This window comes from Argiope bruennichi, chromosome X1, assembly GCF_947563725.1.
Source record: "Argiope bruennichi chromosome X1, qqArgBrue1.1, whole genome shotgun sequence".
Classification (NCBI taxonomy): domain Eukaryota; kingdom Metazoa; phylum Arthropoda; class Arachnida; order Araneae; family Araneidae; genus Argiope; species Argiope bruennichi.
In genome coordinates this window covers 13067175-13080861 of record NC_079162.1, presented here as the reverse complement: position 1 = coordinate 13080861, position 13687 = coordinate 13067175, and the positions used below count along the sequence as shown (strand labels likewise).

Genomic DNA, 13687 nt, shown 5'->3' with positions numbered 1-13687 from the left:
ACAAAACAAAATTCTACTAAGAAATCACCATTTTATTTACTTCATGGATATGAGCCACGCCTTCCACGTGAACTTCACATTGATAGCTTCATAGATGACACGCCACGTGAAGACCAACTAGACCTTTTAACTTTGGCCAGGGTCGAAGCAGCAAATAATGTGTATGAAACAGATTTGGAGAACAAGAAACGATTTGATCTCCATCGCAGATCCCATTCCTTCAAGGCAGGAGATCTCGTATTGTACGACTGGTGGAAAAAAGGAGATCACAAACTTTCTCCTATTTTCAAAGGACCATTTGTGATTATACGTCCAGTCGGGGCCGTGTGCTACGAGGTCAAGTCTACAACACAGTAGAACAAATTTATCAGGGTTGTCCACGTACAACATCTTCGCCCTTACTTTAAACGAAATTCACCAACCATCGAGAAAAACAGCACAGACGAAGAGAATGAGAGTCACTGAGCCATCATCAAAAAGATATTAACTGGTCTGTGTTCCCCAGAGACTTGAACTATGATTTCATCAAAAACTTTGTTTCTTTTATTTTTACGCTTCAATTTAAAATTTCTTCTGTCTAAATTTTATATTGAGCGGGGCCAAATGTAAGGTTCACTTTGTGTATCGGTGAAAGAATTGTAATCGTTTAGCTTATGTTAACTTGTGAAAACGAATGTTGGCAACAGATGTTTGTTTGTCGATGTTCGCCATGGTTGTAACCTACGCAGATGCTTTACCACAATAATAGATTTTTATTTTTCTAATTAAGAACTCTTTCTTAACATTTAAATTTCAAGAGGCTGATTATAAATCAGCCTTATAACATCAAGGAAGAAAGCGGGATTCTGCTCATGGCAGCCACTCATCCTACTCATGTGACGTTAACAAATAAGTTGTGAGGCCTTGTTTTGCGAAGGTAGTGCTTGTGCCTTGTAACCAGCTTCACAAGAGTCTCCTGCGAACTGTTCTGAGACTGACAATGACAGACGTGGGTTCATTCCATTTTCTTGCAAGTGTAGAACTTGCAAATCTATTTTTTCGGCAAGATCGTGTCAATGTAGTAACAGCACGTTTAGAAGATAACCTCAGACGACCACTTCTAGGCTTTTTATCTACGGTTCCTTCGGTTTTGAATCTCTTTATGAGACGTGAAACAGTCGATTCACTGCAATCGCACCGATGAGCAATCCAGACATTTGAAATGTTTTCTTGATGCATTAAAATAACAGCCTGATGCTTGTCACGAGTTAATTCACACATTTTAAAAAGTAATGAGCAGTTTAAATTGAAAAGCAATGCACAGCGAATGCACTTTGACAGCGCAACAAACGAAATGAAATCCTTTGCAATCGGAGCGATTTTATAATAAACTACTAGGATGACACAATCGTTGCAGACAAGTGCTTTACATTGGATGACACAATAGCTTGCAACTTCTTTACAACTTTTATACTAGAAAATATCACTTTAAGTGAAAAAATATTACTTTTGAGGGCTTATTCTTGAAAAACCGTGAAATTTCTCAACCATGCAATACTTTTGACCAGTAGTGTATATATACAGTGTTCTGTAAATGAATGGAGATAAAAATTTTTTTGTAAAATTCATTCTTTCTCTTTTCACAGATATTTCTGGTCTAAAACCGGCTCCAACTGCACTATGTTAAGAAAGGAAACAGTCATCGACTTATCTAAACTGGTTTGGCCACATAATCATCACAAGGAGAGCATTTTCGCATCAGTTGGATTTCAGCTGCTGTTAGAAGTAAGCGATTGTATGTGTCCGGTTTTCACATGTATGGGGGGGGGGAATGGATATGTGTCTTAGTAAAATGACAAGAATTATTATCCTAAATAGGCATATCTCTACGAATGTGGGAAATACTGCTTTTGCACAAGTTGGAAAATACAGTGTTTCTATGATTATTAATTAGCAAATTAAGTTTGGGACACTTTCTCCAAAATGGAAGAGAAAATGTAAAAGCCAACGTAAAACAACATCTTGAAATCAACATGCGAACATACAATCGAATTTCTAGTAGGAATTCTGCAAGTACAGACCTTCAGAAAAAATTATTATCTAATAATTTGAATATTGATTCACAGACAGGACGACAAAGATTTATTGAAACAATGGAATATGCAAGAAAACAAGTCCAAAAATAATTATCAACATCTGCAATGAAGAAGAAAGTTTATATTGGGCTAAAAAATATCAATCTTGGGCTCTATAAGACAAGAATTAAGTTGCATACAACGACTAAACGCACTGTTTTATATTAGGACTTCCCTGATGGGTTCTCCGACGCCAGGAGTAGCGCTGGAGAACCCATCAGGGAGCTTCTTAATGAAACAGTTAAGTACCCTTAAAAGCAGATGTTTAGGGTGTCATTTCACATATGGAGGACCCGGCAGCATAGTAACAGCCGAGGGAATAATGAACTCCCAAAAATACATTTCAAGACAAAATTGTGCCTTTTATGCAAACGTTGGCTGGCGTTATTGCTGTGCTCCAACGAGATTTTGCCCCATATCATGCTTCTAAGCAGGTAAAGAAAATTGGTTTGGTAATTCACCACATGGAAATTTCCATCGAAAATTTTCAGTGCATTCTAAAAAAAAGTGTGACTAAGATGGAATGAAAATGTCAAGTCTAATTTCATGACAACGACACAAAATTTTATATACTAAATTAATAGAATCTATGCCAGAACGAGTACCGAATATCATTAAGACTAGAGAAAAAGATATTTTCTACTAAATTGCTATGCCATGACTGAAAATGAACTTCTGAAAGCACGTGCGAGGAAACATTTCTACTTGACCCAATTAAATTAATCTGCACAGTACTGAATATATATATATATATATATATATATATATATATATATATATATATATATATATATATATAAAGTGCATTAGAAAAGACTGACAAAATGAAATGAGTTATGGTAAAAACTAGATTAGACAACATTCTTATTCATGTGCCAGTGATGCATACATATGATCTTTCTATACTTTTTAAGCAAAATGTCAGACATTTATGATGTTGCCATCATAAAATTTAAAATTGGTAGTTGTGGCAGAGGAGCGACGCAGGAGCTCGAAGCGCCCCTGCCTAAAATCAAAATACACAAATGAGAAAAAAACAAAAACACAATAAATATTAAGTATTTTACCATAAAACGTGATCAATTTTTAAAATAACGTGATCAATTTTTAAATAAATGAATTTTTAAATAAACTTTCTCTGATGCTTTATTAAATGATTTTGAATCTTTCCTTGCTACATGAATGTATATCACTCATGTGAGGCTTTACGGATAATTAAAGGCACTCATTTATTTAGATGCCATGATAGCTCTGAATGCATTAATATATTCAAATGAACATCATGTTATTATGAACTTTTCAAGAATAGAAACGAACATTTATTAAAAACTTCGATTTTATGCCATCGCTCTGATAATTTATGTGATTACCGGTGAAAGAATAAATGATTCTAATTAATATTTCGAATAATTTTTGCAACTTTGCTGCAAAAGTAAAGCACAAGCCTTTCTTGCCTTTGTTAGCATTTAGGCGTAGTTGACAAAATAAAAAGCAGCAACAGTAAAAATGTTAAAACAAGCACGACACTTTAATTCCCAACTAATATTTACAGTCATAATTTTCAACACATATCACTTTACTTTAGAAAAACTGCAAAAATTTAATTTTGGTGTGACAATTGTAATTTTAGGCCAGAAGATTTTATTTTAAAAATTGTATGTATATGTGATGCATTGAACTAAATTACTTTAAGAAAATATGCTCCAATGCAAATCCTTGAACTCAACTACTAAAATTAAAAGAATTTATAAAAATTTTATAAAACAATACAGAATACTAAACTAACAAGACTTAGTAGCCAAAATTGGTATCAAAATGTCATTTTCAATCCAAACATAGAGTTTTAACTATGGAAATGTGTCTTTGTTAAGTATGAAATCTATATATCTGCACATGTCAGACTTCACAGTTAAGTAACATTTCAATCTTCACTAAGATATTATAAAAAGCACAGAATAATCTTCATGTTATTGTAAGTCAAAATTTTAGTTAAGTTTTAATTTACCTCAAGTTTTTGATGTATCTCCATATTTAAAATCCCCTTGAGAATAAAGAAATTATTTTTGAAATTATGACAGACCATATGTATGAGAGCACAATAATTTAAAACTACAAGATAGAGATATGAAGTTTCGTATACGGCTTTTATATATAAATATTAAATCTGTATCAAATTTTGGGATAAACCCCTTAAGAAAAATGAATGAATAAATCAATTTTTTACAAATTTAATATAAGGAAGAAAATCAGTTACAAATATTTTGATATTATAATGAAGCTAAACACAAAATTTATCACATTTGAAAAGCTTACATGTAAGAGAATAGTAAAGGACATCCATTTACATTTTTTTATGGTAAAAGAAAAAAAATATAGAAGTAAATACTATACCAAAAAATACTGTAAAACATTTCCACTTTTATTTGTGAAAATTATCTCACTCAGACGGCGGTATTTTTTTAAAGAAGCAATCAAATTATTTTTAATTTGTGTTGAAAAACAACTTTTAAGATTCTTTTTATTGAATATTACCTGTTTCAGTTTTTCAGAACATTCAAAACTGTTTAAGCTGTATGTTTTATGTCAAAAACATAAAACATACAACTTAATGAAAGGTTAAAAGATCGGCCCTTGTAAATCGAAATGTTGGGCATTAAAGTAGCATAGCCATGTCTTTCATATTTTGATGAAACCAGAAAAAAAAAAAAAAAAAAAAAAAAAAAAACATTAAAAATAATTCAGAAGTAAAATATTTTTCTGTCTGTGTAGTTAAGCAATAATAGGATATGGCTATATTTATACATTAAGAATTTATTTTCATGAGTTAAGATATTTTATTCTGAGTTCGAATTATATAAAAAAACTTAATTTTTCAAAATGATATAGTAAATGTCTTCATCACAAACATCTAGTTCATTATTTAAAATTAATTGTTTCTGAAGATAAGCTTTGTCATTCTAATCAATACCATTGTTTATGTTTCCATACGAGTATGTTTTCATCGGCTATTTCAGAGTAACAGCAGATATAAAAAACTTAAAAGAAATGATGAAACAGTATAATTTCAGTTCACATAAAACGCATATATGGACGGAAAACAAACGGAAATTTATTATAATAAATAAATTGGAGCCAGTATATCTAATAAATATAAAGTGCAAGGCGTTCATAAATAAATAATTGAATTTTAAAGTTTTCAACAGATGAAATTATTTTCAAAAAGTTGTGCATTTTGTACAGGACAAAATGAAGCGATGGGAATTTGTTTGAACAAATAAAGCAGTTCAAAATTTCACCGCTAGAGGGCGTTTTTAATGAATACCTAAGTTAGCATACAGTTACGATAGTGTACAAATTGCATTACTACAAAACAAATTAAACATGACGGCCATCGTTTTTAGCTATTGTCTGGAATAGAACGTTTCACAGTTGAAACAGCAGTGTGTTTGGGAATTGCTACGAATATGTAAGAGATTTTCTTTATCTTTATCTTTAAGATCAGGTAAAGCTCTTGGATCATCGCGATTTATCAAATGTTTCAAATGCCCGCAAAACCAAAAGTCATATGGATTAAAGTCTGGGGATCGATGAGGTCACAGAACCTGAAAGTGGCCGCTAATGACACGTGAAGTGACTTTTGGGAATGCTCTCAACATAAAGGCTAATGTGTATAGGAACTTCCTCTTGCATAAAATTGTACGTGTAAGGCACTGACGTACTTCCAGATCGGGGTAATTTATTCAGTAATAATGATGCATATCGCTGCTCAGCAGCTGCTTTTAGAGACTGTAAAGGAGTCTGTAAAATCGAATGCGGATTTTCGGTGAGTTTAGGAATTTTCTGTTCCCAAATTCAGGAGTTTCGAATATTCATCGAAACGTCCAAATGAAAGTGAGTTTCATCTGCCCAGAGTATTCCAAGATAATGCTGAATGAAACTCAAAGTGAGCAAGAAACTGAATTGAGGACCGAAGTCGAGTCTCGAAATCACGTGGAAGCAGCCTCTGCACAAATTGAAGCTTGTATGAATAATACCGGAGCATAGTCTGCATGATCTTCCAGAGAGTTGAACGGAGCATACCCAATTTTTTTGCCACACGAAGTATGTTGGAAGCTTTGTCCCCTTCCACCTGCAGCGCAACTTTCTCTACTGCTTCAGAGGAAACAGGTTATCTTCCTCTTCCAGAGCAGAATGAACCGGTTTCTCGAAATATTGTTACCATTAACCGAAGATTTTTAACAATCAAAGGAACTTCTCGCAACCCAAAAATCAACTACCAAAAAGCAACTACACAGGAATTATCATTTTAGTAAAACAAATTAACTAACAAAACTGATCTCATAAGTATAACAACATTCTGATTAGTAATAGCAAAAAAATTAAAAACAAAATCCTCGCGAAAGTTTATAGGTTTTATAACCACTGTTGCGTAACGTGGATAAAAATTCTCGCTTTTATTTCTTTTTAGTTTGTTCAAATTATGCATATCAACCACATTTCGAAATAACTAATTTTACGCAAATATGAAAATAAAGACTCATATATAGCATACAAGATGCAACTTTCATATTTATTATTACAGTAACAAGGATAAATAGACGAAAGTAATAATAAGGACACAAAGTATAAACTTTAAAAAATTTAAACGGGGTTTAATCTATAACGTCACTTTATTACCAATACCACTAAAAATATAAAGATAAGAAAAATCGCATTTAAAATGTAATAAAAAATAGTTAATAAGTTTGTAATTTCATCGGAAATAAGTTGTTAAACACCAAAATTTATACCACATAGATTCATTGATATTTAATTTTAATAGAAATAATTTGATATACATTACATACTTGAAGGGGAAAATACATCATTTAATGGCCGAGAAACCAATATCTTCAAATATAAAGATGAAACCAAGGGAAGCATTGACCAAAAGCGAACAGTTGAATCTCTAGATGTACTTGCAAGGAGCAATGGTCTTTCCGCATGACAAGCTAGGCCTAAGAAAATTCCATGACTTAAACATTTGAAAGTTGTTAAATATCACCAAAAGTATAACAATGAAGGCTAACATAAGAAACAATTAAAAAAACAGCAGATATATTTTTTGTTCATTACAATGGAATAAAAACTAAAACAATAAGTTTCTTCTCACCATATACATCAGCTCCATGATCTTCAATAATGTCTAGGCAAGCACCATCACTTATATCCCAAACTGCAATGGTAGAATCCCAACTTCCAGAGATAACAATATTTGGAAGTTCTGGGCACCATACTAATCCTCTAGTATAACTGGTATGTCCTTCTAGAACTCTCACAGCAATGCCTTGAGCATAATGCCACACACGAACAGAGCTGTGAACACACATTTTGTCTGCAATCACATAAAACAAGAATATTGCTACAAAAAATAACTATGATAATATTTAAAGATAACAATAAAAAGACCTTAATATGTGCTAAACATACATAGCACAATCAGGTTTAGAACTCACCAATCATCAGATGTGCTACAAAGTATACCATCTTTTAAAGGAGACCATTTGACTCGAAATACTTTCCCATTATGACCTAAGCACAATAAAGAGAAATTTTCTTAGAATTGATGAAAATTTTATTCTAAGTAAAATATTTATAATAACTATATTTCAAAATCAGAATTTTTTAACGTCTTAATGCCCATTAATTAAAATTGACAAATTACCCATATTTATTAAAATCATGGTCAAAATAATTAATCCTATTTAAAACTACTGAAAAGCTATAAGGCACATAAAAAGTATCCTGGAATTCTTTCCACTGAGGTATCTATTGGCCAGTTCGTTCATTCGGCGCAGCCGCATACTGAAGGAATTCTACTCGTTTGGAAAGAAACAATTTTAAAAATGTATATGCAAAATTTTTGTTTACCACCATATACAAGTATGTTTCGATTTTCAGCCAAAACATACTTCGGAATTTCATTGTTTTTTAATGTTATTTCTAATTGTTGAGATTGTCTTCATTAAACAAGTAATAGTACAGGCTTATTGTTTCTTCTGAGTGATGTTTTATGAAGTGGGATTATCATATCTAATTCTCTCAACTATCTTCACTACATTCTACCTAAAAAATTATGACAGATTTCCTTTTATCAATGTAATGTTTAATAATTCTTGCACATTTCTAAAAAATGAAATAAAAGTTAAATTGCATAGAAGAATGCTCTTGAGATGTAGATAATATGAAATCGATAAAACGATAATATGAATAGAAATAAGCTTGTACTGACATTTTGTAATTCAAAACAGGGTTGCCACTTAAATCTCGGGGGAAAAAAAAAATCACCTTATTTTTCCTGTACGTATATGCAATATAAAAAGAAATGGGCGAACAGCATTCATGAGATTGTTATAATGGAATAACAATATTCCATAGTTTTAATGAGGGAAAAAAAGGAAAGTTCTTCAATAAATGTGGATTTAAACAAAATTCAGTATTTAAAATAGTAAAATTTTTGGACATACGTTCATATAATTATTTTTATATATTCCTCATAAACGTAAAACACTCTGCAAAAATATCCTCTTCATTTTCAGTACTCTTCTAGCATTCAAGTAGCTTGTAGTCATGATTATAATATCGTTTTTTTTTTCAGCCTTACATTTTTAGGTTCATCAAGCTCTAATAAAAGTAATGTCTAATATGTGCAAGTTGAGGTTCGAACGCGCAGCGTTAGGGTTCATAGCCGCGTAACAAAGCCACTAGACAAAAGTGTACACTCTTCTCCGGAAGTTGTTATCTGGCTTATGATCTTACCACCACAAATGCTTTTGCTTCTTCGATTATGCTTCTTTTGATAATGTTTTTCATTAACTGTTTAATAAAAAAGAAAAGATTTTCATATAAGAAAGGCACCATTGGTTCAGATGTTTGAATTTTTTAAACAAATGACTGAAGAATATTAGCAATATGAGAGAAGCTAATTTTAGAATCAATTTATTTTTAATACTTTTCACTCGAGACAGATCTAGGCAAAGTTCTTTTAAACTGATATCTATAAATTTCTTAATGCTGTCAATAACTTTTAGAGCACATTCGCAAACAGTGACATTTTCTATTCAGGGAATAGAAAAAAAAAACTTTAATGGAAATTCAAAAGAATTTGCAACTTCCTGGACATCGACACGTCTAGTTGGTATCTTTAGGTTGGTTGGTTGGTTAGTATCTTTAAATATTCTATACATTGCTTTTAGAATAACATCTGCTTTCCATTCAGTAGATTTATGTTTATATTGAAATGCTCAATGGATTATGTGTAATCGCCACTTGATCTAATATTTTACAGTCATTTTCGCATGGAAGTTCTTTGATATATTTTAAAAATTTTAAATTTACATTTGGTCCATCCATATTAATTTGTAAAAGTAAATGAATGTCTCAATATAACTTCTTTAAAATTCTCAAACAGTTCTTAAGCAGAGGTATCCTTTAAAAATATTGAATTCCAATATTTTCTGGAAACACTATTAGTTGATTCACACCAATATCTTACAATAAGATCCATTTGGTATTTTTGTGAAATGTAGTTCAAAGCCTCGCCAAAGCATATTCCAATTTTTTTATAGCTTAAAGATTTCTTAAGAGATCGTTGAAAAAAATGGAGCTAATCCTTCACAAATAATGTACGGCATTACATTTTTTGGCTATTTCAATATCAGTGAGCATATGTGAAAATATTTCCGTCATTGAATGCATTAAAGGACGAATGTGACGCAACAAGTATTAATGGCAATAAAAGTTCATCTTTAAATGATTGTTCTTGAACTACAAAGTTCGAAATCAAATTATTTTCGGATATCAAATTTGTCGTTTTCGGATTCAGCATATCATCTGCTCCTGCATTCCTTTTAGACACTAAGTCCAATATCAATTATGACTTTTTTGAACTGGCACGAAATTTTGTATGCTTTCGTTATTACTTACTATCTTCTTACAAAACGAGCAGCAAACGGATTTTGTGGAATTTCTCTAACCCAATCAACAAAGTCCGGATTGATATTTTTATGCGTATAATCTCTATTAAATACGAATAGGAAGTTCATTGTTTATAAAAATTTATAATTTACTCTGAATAAGCTTACAATTTCTCAAATGATAAACAAATCTTTCAATAAACTCAAGTATGAGTGACTAAACATATCACGATGCTTCCGCAAATTGAATACTGCTTTTCCCGCCGAAGACATTAATTCTATTTTCTCACGCAGTTATAACATTCTCGCGCCTCCTCATTAGCTGGAAACCGGGAACCTCATAGAAAAAAAGTAAACTATCGCTGAAATCGAAATTTGATTGATCTATACAAAATAAATAAATAAAAATAAAATAAGGGGAACTAGTAGAAAATCTTTGAGTTTCCACGATTACACAGCTGTTCCATTTTCCTCGTTTATTACGGAAATTTTACAATTTCCCTGTATTTCCCCCGTATTTTAGAGGATTTTTAAATTCTCTGTAATTTCCCGGTGTCGTGGCAACCCTATTAAAATCCTTAATATATTAAATTTAATACTTCAACTAAATGAAATACCAAGAATTAAAAAAAAATGGTTTTAACTAATAATTATGAAAATACTCCCAACTCTTTCAAGTCATTAGAAGCACCGACAATGGAAATGTGACCAGTTTTGATTTTTCCAGGTTTCAGAATAAAAAACAAATTCACCTGAATCTATAGAATCTTATTGCAATTCTGTAAGGCAACTATTTTTGAAAAATACGATTTCGAATATGCAGGGCATGAACCTCTATAATTAGTTGCTGTTTTCTGAGAAGGCAGCTGCCCCAGACAACACAGTCCGATTTAAGAAGTGCTATTAGCTTAATTTCCAAATAAATAAATTTGTAAATGATGCAAATTCTATAGTTTAATAGAATCTATAAATTAATAATAAATAATTAATAATAATATCTATAATTTAATCTATAAATTAATTTTAGGATAATTTTAACATTTTGTTAAGAAGAAATGCTCAGGCTTATATCTTTTTCATTAAGTTCACTCCTTTATTACAATATTTACAAATGCGTAAATAATATTGTTTATCAATGTGGAAAGTGCAATCCTAATAAAGGAAAAAAAAAAACATATATTCAATAAGTTATGAAAATAAAAGAATTAATCCTCAACTGGAGAGATGAGGTCTTACAAACTGCTAAAGATTGTTTTCCCAGCACTCCTACTCTGTTTTTAGTTCAATGGAATGGGTTTCTAGCGTAGTTATTATTTCAAAACTCTGACTACATTTTTACAATTTCTGAAGTTTTGATGCTTCCTTTTTTTTTTAAAAAAAATTAGTTTTTATTTCCACATGGTCTAGGAGATCATACCTTCCCTACTAGTGTTCCAACATTGTGCAATCCTTAAGGAATGGCATTGGGATTTTCAGAATATTATCCAATATTCTGATGCAGAATTCACAAACTTCTAAAAGAAGTAGGACGCGATTTTAGTTATGAGGAAAATTGTACAAAGGATTTTTGAAGTTCGCATTTTAATAATTCTGAATTATTTGAATAAGAAGATGAATAAGCAAGTGGGCTTCTTCATTCAAAAAATTATTAATATGGGAAAGATCGTTTTAATTACTCATAAGACGGAACAAGACTAAATGTTAGAACATCAATTCACAATACCATCCGACGTCAAGGTTAACATTCGCATGGACAATTAGAAGGAAAAATCGAATTGGGAACATCCTTGACAGATGAACTTTCAGACAATATTGTAAAATGATCTGTTAATAATTTCTGCATTTAAATTATGAAATAAAATACACACATTACTAAATTTATACTGCCTCTCGTACTTTTTACAATAAGATTCGAAACATTCTTTTCTCAAGGTTCTGTGTCAATGCTTTAAGATATTCACTTCACTTGACATTTATATTCACAGCTATTTAATCGGATTCATATGACTTTGTCTATACGATAACCGCAACTGATATGTACAGTCGCGAATAAAACCACTTTTATTCTGGCATCGTTCATCGCACCATCATCATAAAAAAAAAAAAAAAAAAAAAAAGGGTAGTATTCGAAAGGAATTAACGTACCCTTAAAGAATTTTGAATCAAAATTTTCATAAGGGGGCATCTATATAATGAAATAAGAATAAACCAATATTTTCAAAGACAATACCAATTTTTCTCATCAAGTTTTTAAACTACAGCAAAAGTTATTTCCGAAAATTTTCATTATTCTAGGTCTATTCGTTTCGAAATTACGAGCTAATAAAGTTTTGACTTTCTAATGCTAAAATTAAATTTTGAACTATTGTTCATATCTTAAAAAAATAACAGTTATTGATCAAAACTTTTTGTTATGAAAATATAAGGCATTCTACATATTTTGCCCACATATTTATTATTAAAAAACGTTTTTACTATGCGAAATTTTTTTTTAATCAAATTAAAATTTTTTTAAAATTACAACACACTTAAATTTGGACATGATTCGATGGAGAAGATCATTTTATGGTGGCGAAATTTCAGCTCATTCCTATGAGTAGTTTTTTCATTATATTAGCTTTTTTGCATTGTCCCTAAAACAATGCATTTAGGGGTGCATTCACAAATTTTAAAATGTCGACAGCCTTTTATTTGGCATTTAAACGCTACCATTCATGCATTACTTGAAGCAAATATTGTTTTTCACGCTTTTGTACATATATATAAAAAAAATTTCGTCAGTGGCAAAAAATAGGAAATCAGTGTAAAAAAAAGCTTTCTGTTACCATACTATTTTATTAATAGTCGTTACCTTTAAATATGGAGGATAATCTCTGTCCCTGTAGCAAGCTGGAATTTTTACTTGTCGACTCATATAAGGTCACTTATAGAATATAATTAATTACTGAAAAACAGTAATTTTACTTCTTAAGTAATTTGAAGGATTTAACTATTTAATTTTAGAAACATTCTGATGAATTATTTCTTTTAGTAATTAATGCATAAATAACTCTATATTTTGTAACAAGGGCCATTAGTGTTTGTTTAAATTTATTGGTGTTGAAGTGTTCAATATTCCTTACAAAACTCACAAATTTAATAAGATTAATCCATTCTAATTATAACTATTATAATATTGTATATAACCATAAAATGAATAAAAAAATTCAGGTATCAAAACAATATTATATAACATATTTAGTAATAATATTTTGGATGAAAAATATATCTAAGATTTATTAACAAATCATTCACAAAGTAATGATTAATATTTTAGTTTACTACTAGTTTTGTCCAAATAAAATGACATATTTTTTCTTAATATTTAAATGAAGAACAGAAGTGGATCAAATGAAGCAGAAAAGCAATAAATTTCACGTAGTTACTAGTTAAAGAGTCATTCCAATAATTAAAAAAAAAATCAAACTTTTAAGAATGAATGCAAATATTGAACTTCTATCTAGTCTCAAACTTTTAAGAATGACTATGTTATTTTTAATAAGTTACATTTAGATGTATTATTATGAATTGTAATTTTTTTAAATTGATTTTAGTACTCCATTTAATATAGTTGATTCA

The 13687-nt window shown here is 30.4% G+C and overlaps 1 protein-coding gene across 1 annotated transcript in view; it reads right to left on the bottom strand.

Moving 5' to 3' along the window:
* The window catches only part of LOC129958885 (WD repeat-containing protein 17-like), a 189462-nt gene that overhangs the window by 61651 nt on the left and 114124 nt on the right, over window positions 1-13687 (bottom strand). The window contains exons 11-13 of the mRNA XM_056071608.1: window positions 7610-7685; window positions 7267-7469; window positions 6962-7111 (exon numbers count right to left, since the gene is read on the bottom strand). Of these exons, the coding sequence (XP_055927583.1) occupies window positions 6962-7111; window positions 7267-7469; window positions 7610-7685 (429 nt within the window). The remainder of the gene's footprint in view (window positions 1-6961; window positions 7112-7266; window positions 7470-7609; window positions 7686-13687) is intronic.